General features: G+C 29.2%; 1 protein-coding gene across 1 annotated transcript in view; it reads right to left on the bottom strand.

The window, feature by feature from the left end:
• The window catches only part of LOC148226760 (C3 and PZP-like alpha-2-macroglobulin domain-containing protein 8), a 246,540-nt gene that overhangs the window by 69,936 nt on the left and 160,674 nt on the right, over positions 1 to 15,930 (bottom strand). Inside the window, exons 4-9 of the mRNA XM_088203337.1 lie at positions 14,976 to 15,194; positions 13,882 to 14,007; positions 13,551 to 13,810; positions 9,163 to 9,318; positions 613 to 741; positions 315 to 538 (exon numbers count right to left, since the gene is read on the bottom strand). Coding sequence (XP_088059463.1) covers positions 315 to 538; positions 613 to 741; positions 9,163 to 9,318; positions 13,551 to 13,810; positions 13,882 to 14,007; positions 14,976 to 15,194 — 1,114 coding nt within the window. The remainder of the gene's footprint in view (positions 1 to 314; positions 539 to 612; positions 742 to 9,162; positions 9,319 to 13,550; positions 13,811 to 13,881; positions 14,008 to 14,975; positions 15,195 to 15,930) is intronic.

Here is a 15,930-nt window from a genome sequence, read left to right as displayed (position 1 = left end):
TTATTTATAATGACCAATTAATTTATATTAAATATATGCATCGCCTTGCGATAAAATATGCTGGCGACCAATTGACGCAGCGGTAAACTGCTAGCGATTAATTGTTGGTTGTGAATTGCGGTCGATAATTTTTTTGGACCGCATTTAGAATATGTTGATGTTGTCTTATTAATATCAGGTTCAATTTTGTATTATAAATATAATTATTATTATTTATTAAATTTACTAAAATTAATCCAGAATTTATAATTTTACGGTGTAATTGTAGTAATACGCTAATAATAGATTTCTTGATTAAAATTTGTAATAATTACCTGAAATGCACACTACAATGGGTCGTTCCCACAATGCCCGGCTCCAATTGCATATTCCCCCAAATTACTGAGCTATCGGAACCACGCGCAGAATTATAATTAGACCCGTGACTAGTCGGTCTTTCAGCCCAAAAGGTCAATCGTCCGTCAGTAACGATTGCCACGTGGAACTCTCTCTCGCAAGTGCACGTGGATACAACTTTGACCTGCGCTCTTGATCCGGCCTGAAAAAAATATTAAGGTAATCTACGGACTGGCCTAATATAATAAATTAAAAAAAACATATTAGCACACAAACCTGTAACGGAGCATCCAGGCCTTCAATTACCAAATAGCATTTGGAAGACGAGTTCCACTTTTGTATCGTTTCTCTTGCTAATATGTAATGGCTTTCGATTTCTTTGCCTTCGACGGATATGAGTTCAGCCTAAAAGCGTATTACAATATTAAAATACTTCATTGATTTCATACATTCAAATAAAAGTTTATTGTGTTATTGTAAGTGTAGAAAAAAAATCTATTTTACATTTGTATGTATTATTCAAACGACTGATAAATTTTGAGATTTATGTTCAAGTGGTTACAATGACGAGCACAAAGTTTTTTACTATAGTTTGTGTGTGACAATATCTCATACAACGTTATTTGAGCATTTCAGATTAAATAATGTCAGGATTGTAAATAACCAATAAAAAACTTTTTGGACCTTGAAACGTCAAATTAATCAGAATGAAAGAAGGATCTTTAAAAATTCAAAAGTTTTTAACCATTTGTATGCTGTATTGTTTATCATGTTTTAATTTAATTTTATAAGAAAAGTATTTACAAATTCTTAATGTTTTGAATATTTGTTAATTGATCTATTACAAAACACAATTTGTAAGTCTTTCAGCGGTGCCGTAAAAACAAACAAACTTTATAGAGGGGCTTTCCAACCGATGGGGAACTGTCCCTGGGGATGGAATTTTAGAGTTCTAGTAAGGGGATTGCTACCGGATATAGCCATGATTAAAGTAAGAATGTTACCCCCTCACTCGGCGCACTTACTGGCTACCGGGGACTACCTGGCCATGCGGCTTAAAAGCAATATTAGAATATCAGAATCAACTGACTGTGTGCGTTTGTCGTAATACTAATGAGTGTAGCCGTATAATTGCTTTCTGAGAGGAATAACCTATGATTTGCTTGGCTCTGTTATCTCTTGGGTATCACAAAGTAGACAGTCCACTTTGCTCTTTGCACAAAAAGTTCCATTCATATTATGAATTTCATCTTGTGTTTAAGTCACATAACTTTAAGCTTATCACGAGAAAAAGAAGCACGACATTTTGTTTAAATAATATAGCACGTCCATCATCATCAATGAAGAAGAAAATCATAAATGTGTTGTTTGTTTCAGAGCTTTGTTAAGTCATTATATTTACTTGAACAAAGTTAAAGCATTATTTGCGGAATGTTTATTAAAAACACAAGAATAAAGACAAAAGATTTTTTGTTTGCTATTTATTTATTAAAATTATGACCATCGTGACCTGGCAGGTTAACCAAGCAAGCAATGAAATTTTTCAGTACTCAAAAACATTAAAAAATATGTTCAATTACAATAATAAGGAGATAAGTTTAGTTCGTAATTCATTTAACCATTTGAGTGCCAAGGAGCGCGATCGCGCTCCTTGGTGCACATGTCAAAATTATTAGAAGTGCGATACATGTTTCGACATGTTACGGCGGTATCTCTTGACAGTTCCCGCGTGCCGTTATATATTGTTTTTTACATCAATTTGAATTTACAACAGTGGAAATAAATAATTAAAATGTACGTTTTTTTTAATTTTCCCAAGATAACTATTTTTTTTTAAATAATGACGATTCGCTGTAGGATTTTGCGAGTAGTGCTGATAGTAATATGGAATATGAATCCGAAGATAGTTTCATTGCTACCATTCGAAACAAACCAGAGTTTTTAATCTCATTGAAAGATCAGAAAGCAAAGAAATTGATACAAATAAACACTAATTGGTATGCAAAGCAATTTTTATTATAATAAATACATGAGAGGTATAGATAGCTGACAAAATGCTGTATACCTTGATGATAAAAAACTCTAAAATATTGAAAAGAGTATCCTTCAACTTTTTTTTTCAGTATGATCCTAAATTCTTATATTATATTTAAAATAAACGTGGGTAGTAAATGTATGCTACATATTTAATTAACATCAAATATAATTTTAAAAAACAGTGGAAATGGTTACAATTAAAAAATCAACCACCTATTTCAACTACAAATGCTACCTCAACAGAATTAAGAGAGTTGGAAAATTATCATTGTCGTAATTAAAGATGTATTGTATGCATTTCCCAAAATGAGGAACTTATAACCTAATTTGTGTCTGATGTAAAAAATGTGAAGATGTGTGGCCAGCATAAATGTGAAAATAGGTAAAATAATATTAATTTTTTTATTACGTAAATATTATATTTTTATTTACAAAAAATATTTGCATATGCAGTCTAATAATAACTAAAAATTGTAATATATAAAGAAAAGATGTAAAATTTCATGATTAAGTTTTTTTTTAAAATTGAAAACCACATAATATTTTTTAATATATAAAATATTAATTTAAGGTTTTGCCATGTACATACGTTTAACAAATTTTATGTATAAAAAATATTACGATTGCTTCATATTTAAAAAAGTTTTTTTTATCCCTTTTTTAAGGTAAGAAATTGTTTGCAATTCTTACATAATATGAAAAAAATGTGTGGCAATCAAATGTTAAAGGGTTTGATAATTTTCAAGACGAATTTTTTTGGGATGAAAACTGATTCGAAAGTAAAATATATGTTCCATTAAAATTTTCAATCTGTGCAATATAAAATTGTCAGAAGTTTTTTAAAGTACTGATAAATAAAAAAACAGTTACAGGTTTCTCATTGATTAAAATCCTCATAAAATAAAGTAAACTAGATATTACACTTTTAATTTATTTAAATACGTTTCAGATTACTTCAGTATGTTATATAATTAGTTATGAATAGTAAAATAAAATAATCAACATTTTTTATTGCTATCAAATTTTTTAAATTATGTAAATATATAAAATATTTTCAATCTACATGAATGCACATTTTGTGTTAAGGCTTAACTATCTTGGTAAGAAGGTTTTTATATTTTAAAAATGGTTAAAGAGTAAATGAAGCAAACATATTGGGAATCCTTGTTATAGAGGAATGGATAAGTTATTTTTATTTGACTGTGTCTCTCACGTATGCATTTTAAGAAACGAACAGTTCTAAAATAAGTTTCATTTGCTCTACTTTTCTAAAATGTATTAAAACATATACATTCACTCGTATTATATAATGCTTGTAATATTAAGAATATTGATCCAATTATATATTTTAAATTGATTTGTACGAATAAACGAACTATTGAGTTATAATCGAAGCTAAATATCAAGAAACGTGCCAAATTCCAAATCCGCCAGATTTTCGCACAACCGTCTACGTGTTAATAGTTAGTTTCAAAGGATAAATAGACATCAGTTTATGTTTAACCGCACCAGGGTTAAGTAGGCGAAATGTTTGAACTCCCAAAGCTCAATATTGACTGTTGCGATATCGAGCGTTGTTTAATAAATATATATATGTATATACACACATACGAAACGATGTTGCTTGATTATTTTTCAGACCGAACGAAAACATCACAATCAATCAAACGCGAAGAACAATAATAATTATCGGTAACCAAGGGGTTATATTATACTTGGAGTTTTGTCGGCTAAAACGCGTCGTTATTCATAAAAAGTGACAGGCTCGTGGGCGATCCATCTAGGGCCGACATTGTTTAGTGAACGAAATAATTCGAAGTGAGTGCTTATCTTTGCGAATTATAGAAACCCGTGGGCTAAGAAACCCTCCTCTGTAGTAATTCAATTAAATTTTGAATAATTCTGTGTATTATTCGGAAGTTAGTGTTTCTTATTGAAGCGTGAAATGTAATTACTTGAAGCATGATTTTGAGAACTCATTTTTTTAAATAATTCTACTAATAAATTTATTAATAAATTTTATTATTTATGTACTTGATACTGTAGCACAATTCCAGGTAATGATATGAGAACCATTAATATGGAAATAAGGCACAATAAGAATAATGAATACAATGTTAAAATAAGTTGTTTGTGTACAAGTAAAAGAGTTTATAAATAATAAAAATATTTTGCATTTCTAATAATTAGGGCTTTAAAAAAATTTTAATAACAGAATTAAAGCCACGTAAAAACAGAACACATCTAATATTAATTTGGGAAATGAATTTCATCATCATGTTTTATATACTTATTTATTATTATAAAATTTATGCAATTGTATTGTGCCTTAAAAATTATTTGAGACATCCCACACACAAGTGTAACGACTTTTTAAGTATTTGTAAAAAAACGATTTCTTTCGATACAAGGAATCGTTGGATATGTATTATACCACAGCCTAACAAAGAAAATGAAACATTTTTTGTTGCCAGCTCCGATGATAAATTCGGCAGTCGTTCATTAGACACGCAAGTCGACCATTACCGAACGCAGCAGATGGCGAAAATGGCAAATGAAGTCGTCTAAGGGCAAAAAAGAGCCCATTTGTCTTTGTCGAGTCATTTCAGAGGATGAACCGCAGGTTTCTTTTTGTTCCGGTGCAGCATCCTTTTCGAGGAAATGTGAAAATGTGACACCCGTTATCATCCCGGAAGTGGTTTATTCATATTGCTAGTTAAGCATATAAAAATAATTTATTGAAGCGATAGCAATTAAAAATATTCCTAATAAAATTCAGAGCATAAATTAAAAATGCCAAGACCAGCAAATAATTCACTATGAAAAGTATAATAAAATCATTTAAAACAGAAAATATCATAGCTGATACGAATAAAGTAAATAAATTAGCTGGCGCTTTTTCTGTATCGCTTAAACTCACTAAAAAACTGAAAACAATGTGAATAGAAAACAGGTTGGTTTCCGTAAAATTTGACAACACATCAACTAAATAGTTTGACGGAGCATATATGGACTAATTTTAATATAAAAGGATAAAGTGTATTTTAATTATAGATATAGAGAAAGCTTTCGACACAGAATGACGGTTTTATTTTTAATCTCATAATCTAACGATATCCCAAAAATAAAAAATTGCAAGTACGGTGACGAAACAATTATTTTAATAAAAAAATACTTAAGTACAGAAATCGTTTAAAATCTAAAATAAATATTTTAAGAGGTGGAAAAATTAAAATTAATTACTTTAATACTTGGTCTTACATCTGAACTTCAAACTTAATTTAATAAATTTGGCATAAAAAATAAAATTTTAATTAATAAAAAAATAATTAGACCCATTTTAACATATATTATTAAACCAATATTTATATAAATTTAAACTAGAGCTATATAAATAATATTTAATACACATTTTAATGCAAAATAGCATAAATTAAAGTACACCTTAATTTTCATATAGGAAAGTATTATAAAAATATAACCACACTAACCCACTAATTTAACGTATCGGTGACTATTATAAAAACAGTCTTAAATTTAAATAGAAGAACAAAATGCTTTAGAGATAGTTTTAGATTTTCAGTGAAAAGTACTCGAATTATCACGTAATTTTTTTTTCTATTTATTTCACATAAATTTTAAAAGTTTTTTTTAGTGTTTTACAACTACCAGTGTTTTATAACTACCATCGTTTAATACTCATTTTTTTATGTCGAATTTTAGCTCATAAAAATTGTAAACATGAAAATGGTTATAAACCAGTAACATGTAAAATTATTTATATTATTGAAACAGCGATATCATTTTTATATCAAAAGTAGTCATTGTTGATTTAAGTTACTAATAAAAGTTATTCGTAATCGAAAGATTGATGTACTGTGATTACATTAATGCTATCTTTCTAACTTTGTAACCTAATTAAGGCATTGTATCGAAGGCAAGATGTGGTGATTTGTCTAGAGATGCTTTCGAAGAGCGTAAAGTTCAAATACCCAGGGACAACAAAGAAAACGAAGAAATTGCTCCCAGACGCTATTATGTCTAAAATAAACATTGGGTTAGTGCAAGAAATATAGACTTGAGATCTAACAATGCGTCGGCAAAGTTTGAATTACTCTTTTGTGTACCTGAAATTTGTGGTCACCTCAAAAATGTATGAAGGTGATTGAATGTACTGAAATGTGTACGAACTTTAGCTTTTGGTGTAATAAAAATAAACAAAAGTTGTTTTCATGTACGTTTCATTGATGTGTATTTTTTTGCCTAAATATTATAGCTTAATAAAAAATCCTATGAATTAAATAGATATCTAAAATAAAAATTATTACCAAAAAGGTCCAAAAAACAATTGTTTCGTCATCATTTCAGTTTGACGAAAATGTTCGCGCAGACAATCGGACCTCATTAATTTATTTATAAAACAAACAATGTTTTTTTCTTGTTATCAAAGTGTACAATTTTCGTTGCTTAGGGTTAGATTAGGGTAATAAAATGTGATATGAATCTGTGTGTAAAAGATGCTGAAATAATAAATGCAATTATCACATTTGTTTACAAAATATCATAAAAATATGTAATTTTAATTTACAAATTGTTGCTACGCCAAGTGAGATAACGCCATTTCTTGGAAAATAAATAACGCAATTTTTTGAAACCTGATTTTATTTCAATTTTATTAATGATAAATGAACGAATTTACGCAAAACAAATCTAAGAGGTTGAGGGCTCAGAGAAATCCGCTCTTTCGCCATGAGTCAAATATATCAAAATTTTTAAATCACGCCCCAAATAGTAAATTTCAAGCAATCAACCAGAGTGAAAAGCGCACTTTTTCGGACAAGGGTTTAAGCTCTCAAGTTTATGATTTATCAGGGCTTTATTGCAGCGAGTCAGCACCACAGCAAAGGCATATACATAAGATTTTATTGGTGCATCTCAGAGACTGCACTTTCAGAGCTGCATTCAACAAGTAGCCTCTTCTTAGAATGGTAACCGAGTGTGCAGATGGCGCGTTGCTGAGAGTCTGCGCCCCCAGATAATATGCATCGTAAGTTATGTTCTCAGATACAGCATATTATTGGTCCTATACAAATATATTTATTTTATTATAATTATTTATTTAAAAATTAGATAAAATGGCTTAAATTGCTTCCACCGTTACCCACGCAATAGCAATAAAAAAGACAATGCGGTTGTCTTTGCTCCGGTCAGAAACTGTATCTCTAACTAGAGCGAGCTAGAGACATTTCTATGCCTCTCTAGCAGAACGGAACACCAATTATTTAGCCAGAGAGGACTGAAAACTGCGACAAGCTGAAGTCCAGCCTTCATTCCTCGATCAAGTAAGCTATGCCTTTTGATAAGAATAAAAAAATTGGCACGTGTCTTAGGGTGCAAGCTAATCAGTGCCGAGTATATGCACGGTACAGTTTTATAATTAAAAAATATTAAAAATATATATTTTTATATATGAATGTTGTAGGCAAAATGAAAACACCTATGCCCCTGCGAATTATATCCACTTTTGATTCAGATAGAGAGGTCCAAATACTACGCTATTTCAGCCACGACGAGCTTTAAACGAACCTCTCCTTGCAATATCTGACAAGTCTGTGACATGTTGCGAAAGGAGACGTTGAGGAATCCGTCCCCTAAACGCAACCATCGGTGACTGCAAAAAGTACTGTATTAGTATTTTTATTAAAAATAAATAACTCTTGCATTTGAGTATCATCTGGATCATCTCACACTGCTCATACAATATGTTACTTTTGAAAGTGCACGCGTGCACGCAAGATTTTTCTCGTTTACTTTATAATTTAAAGAAATGTTAAAAAGTTCTGGTAAATACGATTTGATTGTTCTATTAAAAAAATAATATGTTTCGATTTACGCAATATTTTTGAGAAAGTATCTTCTGCGTAAATCATATGTTAAGATATACAAAATATTAAATTTATTATTTTTTCTAACCTATAAACAGTCTAATAGACAAATCAACTTTAGATATTTATTTTTTTCGGTACAAATCTGACCATCACTGAAAAAATATGAGGCACATTTAAAATAGATTCAGCTTCTCTATCGCCAAAAACGTTATTGTGTTTGGCATGTTCATTAAGAAGCTGGATGTATTGTGCAAGAGCGCTGACGTCCTGACCGCGACGGGTAAGAATAAGGGACGCGATCGCGACTCTCTAAGGCAGTCTAAACAACACCCCTTAGCAATAAATAAAAAGTGTTTCATTAAATAGACGTTACGCTGAGAATGAAATTAATTGTATCTCAACGCTCCTAGCAAAAAGGCACTTCGCTTCACTTGTAAAATTCCAATTTTATTTATTATAATTTGTTAATGGGTTGTATAATATTTTGTTATCAATAATGATATATTATATATTTATTATTAAACATTTTATTTAGATTTATCAGATACATATGTATCAATTTCAATTAAAATGTATAATCTACTATCTATATAACTTTTATGTGCTCAAAGTTAGTACGCGTTAATCAAATATCCAATGCAACAAACGTTGATCAATTTAGAATGCACAGCATGCCTGAAAGCTCATTCTGTGTGGTCAGGTTATTTTCAATTCTCAAAGTGTCTGTTAACATTCAATTCGGAAAATTGTTTTTTACTGCCTGTCTTTTACGACGGTCTCGTTGAAATCCCCATTCCGTGACGCGCCGGACAAAACTTTGTGTAACTGTGACTGTGTGTGTGTGTATATATGAATGGGAACAAAATTGGATTTGGAAAATTAATTAAACACGATACTTCACCTGTAAATTGAGAACGTCGTTGTTTGAGACCATGTAGGGTACCGTGAAACTTCCGTCGCCTTGAGGTATCTCTACCCCCTGACTGTATATCGATGTGGTGTCGTCGAAAATTTCCACCTTGACTTGGATGTACTTTTCAGTGCTGACGGCTTCCACCTGGTTCAAAAGAGCAACGCGTATTTTATTAATATGAATTAAACTAACACGAAAAATAAGCATTATTTTATTCTAAATTCAATTAAATATTCTATTGCTTTTAATTTATATTATTTTAATATACTCTCATATCGATACGTTATTAGTATATCAATACATACAAAGGCGTTTAATAAACATTTGTTCAGATAAAAACCTATCTTAAAAATTTTACAAAACACATCTAAAATGCGAGATGTTACAGAAATATGTTACCACCTGGCGACCCTAAGAAGAAGAACATGAATAAGCGGAAAAATTAAATCTCATAAAGGTTTGCGTGCAAAACTTTTTCGGTTAGATTTGAGTCAAAGGAAATTCCAATTGAAAAGTTGTCGTGCGGGTTGAAACTTTCAAACAAATTAACGTCTATTGAATTCTTTATTACCAGCGTAGTATAATTAAATTTTAACCAATTAAGAATTGAGAATTAATACAATATGTATCAATATAAATGAATATAATTTTTTTGTACACCCTGCGCATGTAATATATAACATCAAGAACATAATTTACTATCAAGCAACATCATTTATCAAATTCAGGAGGTTTGCTGACATTGAAATACGGTAAAATGTGACAGAGATCTATGTAAAGATAAAGGAAAAGTTTCTACGAGAAGAGCTTTCGCAAAATCGAGGGGAGATTTCTTGGCTCGCTCAAGCCACCGAAAGATATCCATACAAATACGTATACCATAACAATGCGTTATATAATAAACGCGTAATAAACGATCCGTTATATATTATTTAGAATAGTGCGTCGTTAAACGGTATAATTTGTGTAATCTCGCGGTGACTCGATCGTTTTGGGATTTTGCTCTGGCTCGAATTACTGCCATTTGCAAGACTCGTCCTTCCTTAATGTCTCTCGATTGTTTTGATCTGTAATTTAACTGCTGTCGTTATTTTCAAGCGCTGCGACAATATGACAGAGCATCAAAACCGACGATTTCTATTGCTAACCGAGAGAAATAATTCGTTTAACCTTATTGGTGTTTAGCAATAAGTTGTTAAATCACATTTAAATTATTTTAAGTAATTTAGGATTTATTATTTGATGGGTATTTATTATTAAAAAATGTATTAATAAAATACCTTAACACTTTTTTTTGCCTATTTTTATTTCGTAAATTTTTTTGCGATTTTTGACAATTAATTTGATTAAATGGTAAGAAGGTTCATGTTCCGATGTATAACGGTCTATAATTATTTAAATACCAAATAACTATTTAGAAATTATTAGTAAGTATTATTTCACCAGAATGTTGATAATATGCGTTAATAGAGATTTACATGTTTAATTAGCATATTTCGTATAATATACAATAACACATTCACACTTTAATCACAATATACTGAAAACATTAGTGTTAATGTAATATTAAATAAGTTAATATAATCAGAGCTTTACTGACAACTTAAAATTAATAATGGCCAATATATTAAAAAAATATAACTAAATAAAAAATTATTCTAAAAATATTAGGATTTCATCTAGAGAATATTTTTTTCATTTAGTTCAAATTAAATCATTTTTCTTTCAAAAACTTTTGCTTTATTAACTACCAAAAAAACTTTAATAATATATTTTTTTAATAGTAACATAAAATATTTAATATTATCTTTTATAAAAGTTATTTTACAGTTTTTTTTTCCTAACAAATATTTTTTTTTAAATTAAGTTTTTTCATTGAAATATGATTTTAAACCTAATTTTTAATGAACATATGTATTTTTTATGCATTAAAATATATTTATGAAATAAATATAAAAATACGTAGAAATTAAAATGTCTTTACATTGCAGTAAATATATTTCATATAAACATTTTCATTCAAATTTAGGTTTAATAATATATGTACAAACATATATTATGTATCCAATCTATATTTTCTATTATTTAATTTTAATAATATTTTAAGTATTGTTAATAAAAATTTTATTTGTAACGCCCAGTTAAATTATCTCGTTGGAATTAGACTTTATGACATTTATATGCCACAAAGATTTGCATTTGATAATTTTAGTGATATAAGGCATATACTAGAAAAAACGAACTACACGATTAGATTTGATACATTATTATATTAATAAAAATTATTATTCTGTTTCGAAAAATACTAAAAACGTTTTGTAGTGGATTTTAATAACATATATTTTTTTTAATTATTAATATGTAATTTAAAACTTTAGCTAAAAATAATAAGCAAGTAAGATGTTTTTTAGCAAAAAAAAAAGATTTTTATAGTCTAAAGAATACATTTTTAATTCAAAGAATTATACTAATTATAAAATTCAAAATAATGCAGTGTTATAATTACATTATTTGTGTATTTTTAATTTTTAACTAAAATAAAAACTCAAGCAAATAATATTTTTTAGATAAATACGAAGTAAATTTTTGTAGGGATTTATAAACAAACAATTTTTATATTTATTAAAGAAAATTAAGTTTTAAATCAAAATTTCTTAAAAAATACTATTAAAAATATTTGGAAACCCAAATTTCAACTTTAAATACGTTTAGAATTTTAATATTTTTATTTTATTTTAAACAATAAGAAAATGCATTTTTTTATTAGACACAATATTTTCATTGCTATTTTTATAACAAATATTCTACTTTTTTATTAAAATATTATAAAACATCTTGTTTAATGAATATCAATAAAAAAATAATTACAGTATTTTTTTATATCAACTAATTCACTTTTTCATCTTTATAAATTATCGTTAAAATTACTATATTAGTAAAATTATTTAAAAATAAAATCATTATTATTAGAGAAATAATTTCATAAATTTAAATACGTTTATTATATTTATTGTAATATATTTTAGTAAATCAGTTGAAAAAGTAAATAAAAAATCATAGTTATCATAAAATTCAAAACTAAAAATACCTTCAGTGCTTTTTATAATATATTTAATTTTATATAATAATAAAAATGCTATGAAATAATTTTTATTAAAATTTAGTAATAATATTTTTATATCAATTTTTATAGCAAATTTTCAAACTATAAGAGAATTAAGAAAAAACGTTTTAATTTAATTACTATATATTTTAAGCAATATTAAAATGCATTAATATACAAAAAATACCGAAGATGTTTTGTAGTAATTTTATAGCAAATATTTTATTTTTTGTACTTAAAAAAATCATAACCATAATAAAACTTTGAACTTAATTTAAAATATGTAAGTCAGGCGTGTACAGTGAGATTCATTCCCTTTCGTTCGCTCGCGTGTTAAGTGACGAGAGTGAATGAGAAGAAGTTGGCGTGTGGAAGTGTGGAGACGCATCGCCTTATTTCTCACTCACTCTCGTCACTTATCACGCGAGCGAGCGAAAAGGAATGTATCTTACCGTATGAGCTTGATGTAAATATGTTATTGTTATTGTAATTTAAGTTTTAGAAGAATATATAAAACTGAATTACCAACATATTTAATCAGGGCAAAAGTAAAAATTATTAAAAATAAAATCGACAATATTTTTAATACAGGTACCAATTTAAGAAATAGTATTTGAGTTTAAATCCTAATGTAAATCAATCAATTTGATCTTAATATAGTTGAGTTATTACGTATAAAATATATAAATAAATCGTATTTTTTTTATATTTTTAAGTGATGTTTGAGTCTTGATATGAGTTAGGTATTGAAAATTAAATTAAATTTAAATCACAATGAAGCGAAATGAAATAAATCAATATTATGAAATTTCTGATGTAATTTGTAATATTAAAAATAGCATTTATTATAGTCTTCAAAATAAATATTGTGATTTATTCAGTGTTTGCAAATAATGAAAAATGACTATTTTTAGTCAATCAGAAGCTCCAACCAACCGTTTAAGAACTGTCTGACCTTTCGCTGACGCAAACACCTAACTCCGATAAAGCCTCTCCAGGTCTAACCGGTCTATTCCTCCATGAAAGATTTCCCCTCACGACAATCCATCTAACCCTCATCAAGCACAACAATGGCGAGCCTTGTCTATGCCTTACTCTTCCTAATGACCCGTCAATAATACCGCCATAAGCGGACAATACTATGTCAACCCACATCAAAGCAACATGCTTGTTCGCGATTTTTCATTGACGTTTTCATTATTGAAGGCATTGTTGATATGTGAAAACAAATCCACATAGATCGAAAAAAAAAATACATATAAAAATCACTCACCTTTCCCTTGAATGATAATCCTGGCTTATACCATCTTTTGGTAGTAGGCGCGAATCTCAATTCGACAGAGTGTTCTTCTGCTGCCGGAGATCTAGAACCTCCAGATACAGACGCGCGATCGTTATCCTTGAGTCCGTTATTTGTATTTTGGTTCGACACATTCACGGCACCATTCCAAGAACTGTCTCCACATTGCACTTGCACCGTCCAAGTTCCGAGAGTAGCTCTCCCGTTCAAAACGATATTGAATTTCTTCACTCCTGTATTACAAAATTAAACTTTTAAGACACTCCAAAACGGTACAATGTATTTAATTTATTCCGATGCTTACCCTCATCAAGCGAAATCTGATCCCAAATTGCCACTTTAGTGCCGGACGGATCTTTCAGCGAGACCGTTCCCAGAACGCCTTTGGGTAAACGAAGATCGTGATCCAAAGCCAGTATCCAGAACGTAACTAAAAATGCAAATAGAGATATGTATAAACATACGTATGTATATTATTTGAAGAGCTATTATACGCTTACGCTTTACTGCGACAAGGAACGAAATCAGTAAACTTAATAAGGCGCTAAGTAAGTTAGCTACTTGAAGTTTCGCGACTGATGCAGTCTCAAATTGCAATTAGTCACTCGATGTAACTTCCCCATCGGATTTTCTTACCCCGAAACGAACACGGATGATAATTTAAGAGCAGTTAAGGGTCGCATCAAGAGTTACTCGAATGGTGGATTAAATTCGGATTGTCACTAAAGATAATATTAAAGATGAAACGTTTTAAACTTTGCTGCATCGGATTAGTAGATATTAATAAGCACTTTAGTTTCATATATTTCTTAAACAAACAATCAAATTTAAGTTTAAATACAAAATAAACCGTTGTTGTATTGTTGTTTTTTTATTATAAAAACATACAAATAAAAAAATCTTTTGTAACAGCATTCACCAGTACAAGTACACATCCTAATTAGTTATTAGTTTTTTATGCAAAAAATACCCATGGATAGTTTATTTATCAGTTCAGTCAAGCTGCATTAACTCTGTAATCGATGTGTATCAAACGTACATGTAGGTATTTTCAATTGATTTCGCAAGGAAAATATTTTCGAAACATCCCTCTGTCGCCGAGTTTCACTTTGTAGAGAAGCACCCCCCTACAATAACTCCCTTTGAGCAGTGAATGCAGCTCCCGAGGATTAACTATTCGTTCTTTTTCAAAGGCCGAATGCGACAACTTTTCCGCCGGGGAAATTGTGAGAAAACATTTCACATTCACGGATGAAAACTGAGCAAAAGAAAACTTGTCAAGCCATTATGCATGCATTCACTTTATTAGTGCACTTATATACGCTCGATAAATGCGTTGACTTTCCTCTCTCGCCCATTAAACACTATTATGGAAAGTCAAGATCTATAAAAACTTACTCGTTTCTCCTGGAAGATACGTCTGTTTGTTAGGTCTGATGATGACATTTCGCACGGGCCCGACGACTGTGAGAAAAGATCTGCTTTGGTATTCGGTCTCGTGGTCTAACAAGTCCTTGTGTGTCAAATTAGCTTGATTGTCCATGAAGCTGACTATAGTGTGGAGTGTGTGTAGTCCCGATTCTGTCAAAGGAAGCTTCATCGATATGATGCCGTGACCTGAAAAGAGAAAAAAAGCATTTGTCATTTTTCTATTAACGAGACGATAAAAGGGGTTCCGCAAAAAGGGGATGTTTATAAATAAGGATAAAGTAGGTTCTCCCATAAAAGCCAACCCTACGAAGGGGAGATATAAAGAAAGCATACTAGGTCAAAATTCTGCATTAAGACATCGTACAATGGAAGTCATGAAAAATATAAGTAAAGCTTTTAGAGAAAAGTTAAATATCCAAAAAGCCACAATAAAACGTTTTATTTAATGCATTTTATATATTTTTTTAATAAACAAGCATTCATTATTTTCAGGCTAATGCTATAAGTATATATTTTTGTGTATCTGGCAAAATACATAGTGTACTTATATTCATTGACAACATCTCATAATAAACATCATTGTTTTAATATAAGATTCAAATTTCTTTATGGTAAATTAACAAAAACAACAAATAAAAAAGGTTTTATTCGTATACTTCTTAATCAATATGTATATTATTAAAATATGATATAAAGACCGTAAAAGCATTTCATGTATCTCGCAGAAGTAAAAAGCTTAATAATTAATTTAGTATTTTTAATGTTATTAAAATAAATATTATAATTTTAATGGGTTCAACGATTAACGTAAAATATATATGTAACTATAATGTAAAATTATAATGTAACTATAATGTAAAATTCAACGGGCTCAATTAGAATAATAGTTTAACTTTAAATGTCATATTTTTTATAAGTTAAA

Source organism: Plectrocnemia conspersa, unplaced genomic scaffold (assembly GCF_051122295.1).
Source record: "Plectrocnemia conspersa isolate PC_06_02 unplaced genomic scaffold, ASM5112229v1 ptg000014l, whole genome shotgun sequence".
Taxonomy (NCBI): Eukaryota; Metazoa; Arthropoda; class Insecta; order Trichoptera; family Polycentropodidae; genus Plectrocnemia; species Plectrocnemia conspersa.
The sequence above is the reverse complement of the archived record's forward strand: the minus strand, read 5'-3'. Positions and strand labels throughout refer to the sequence as shown.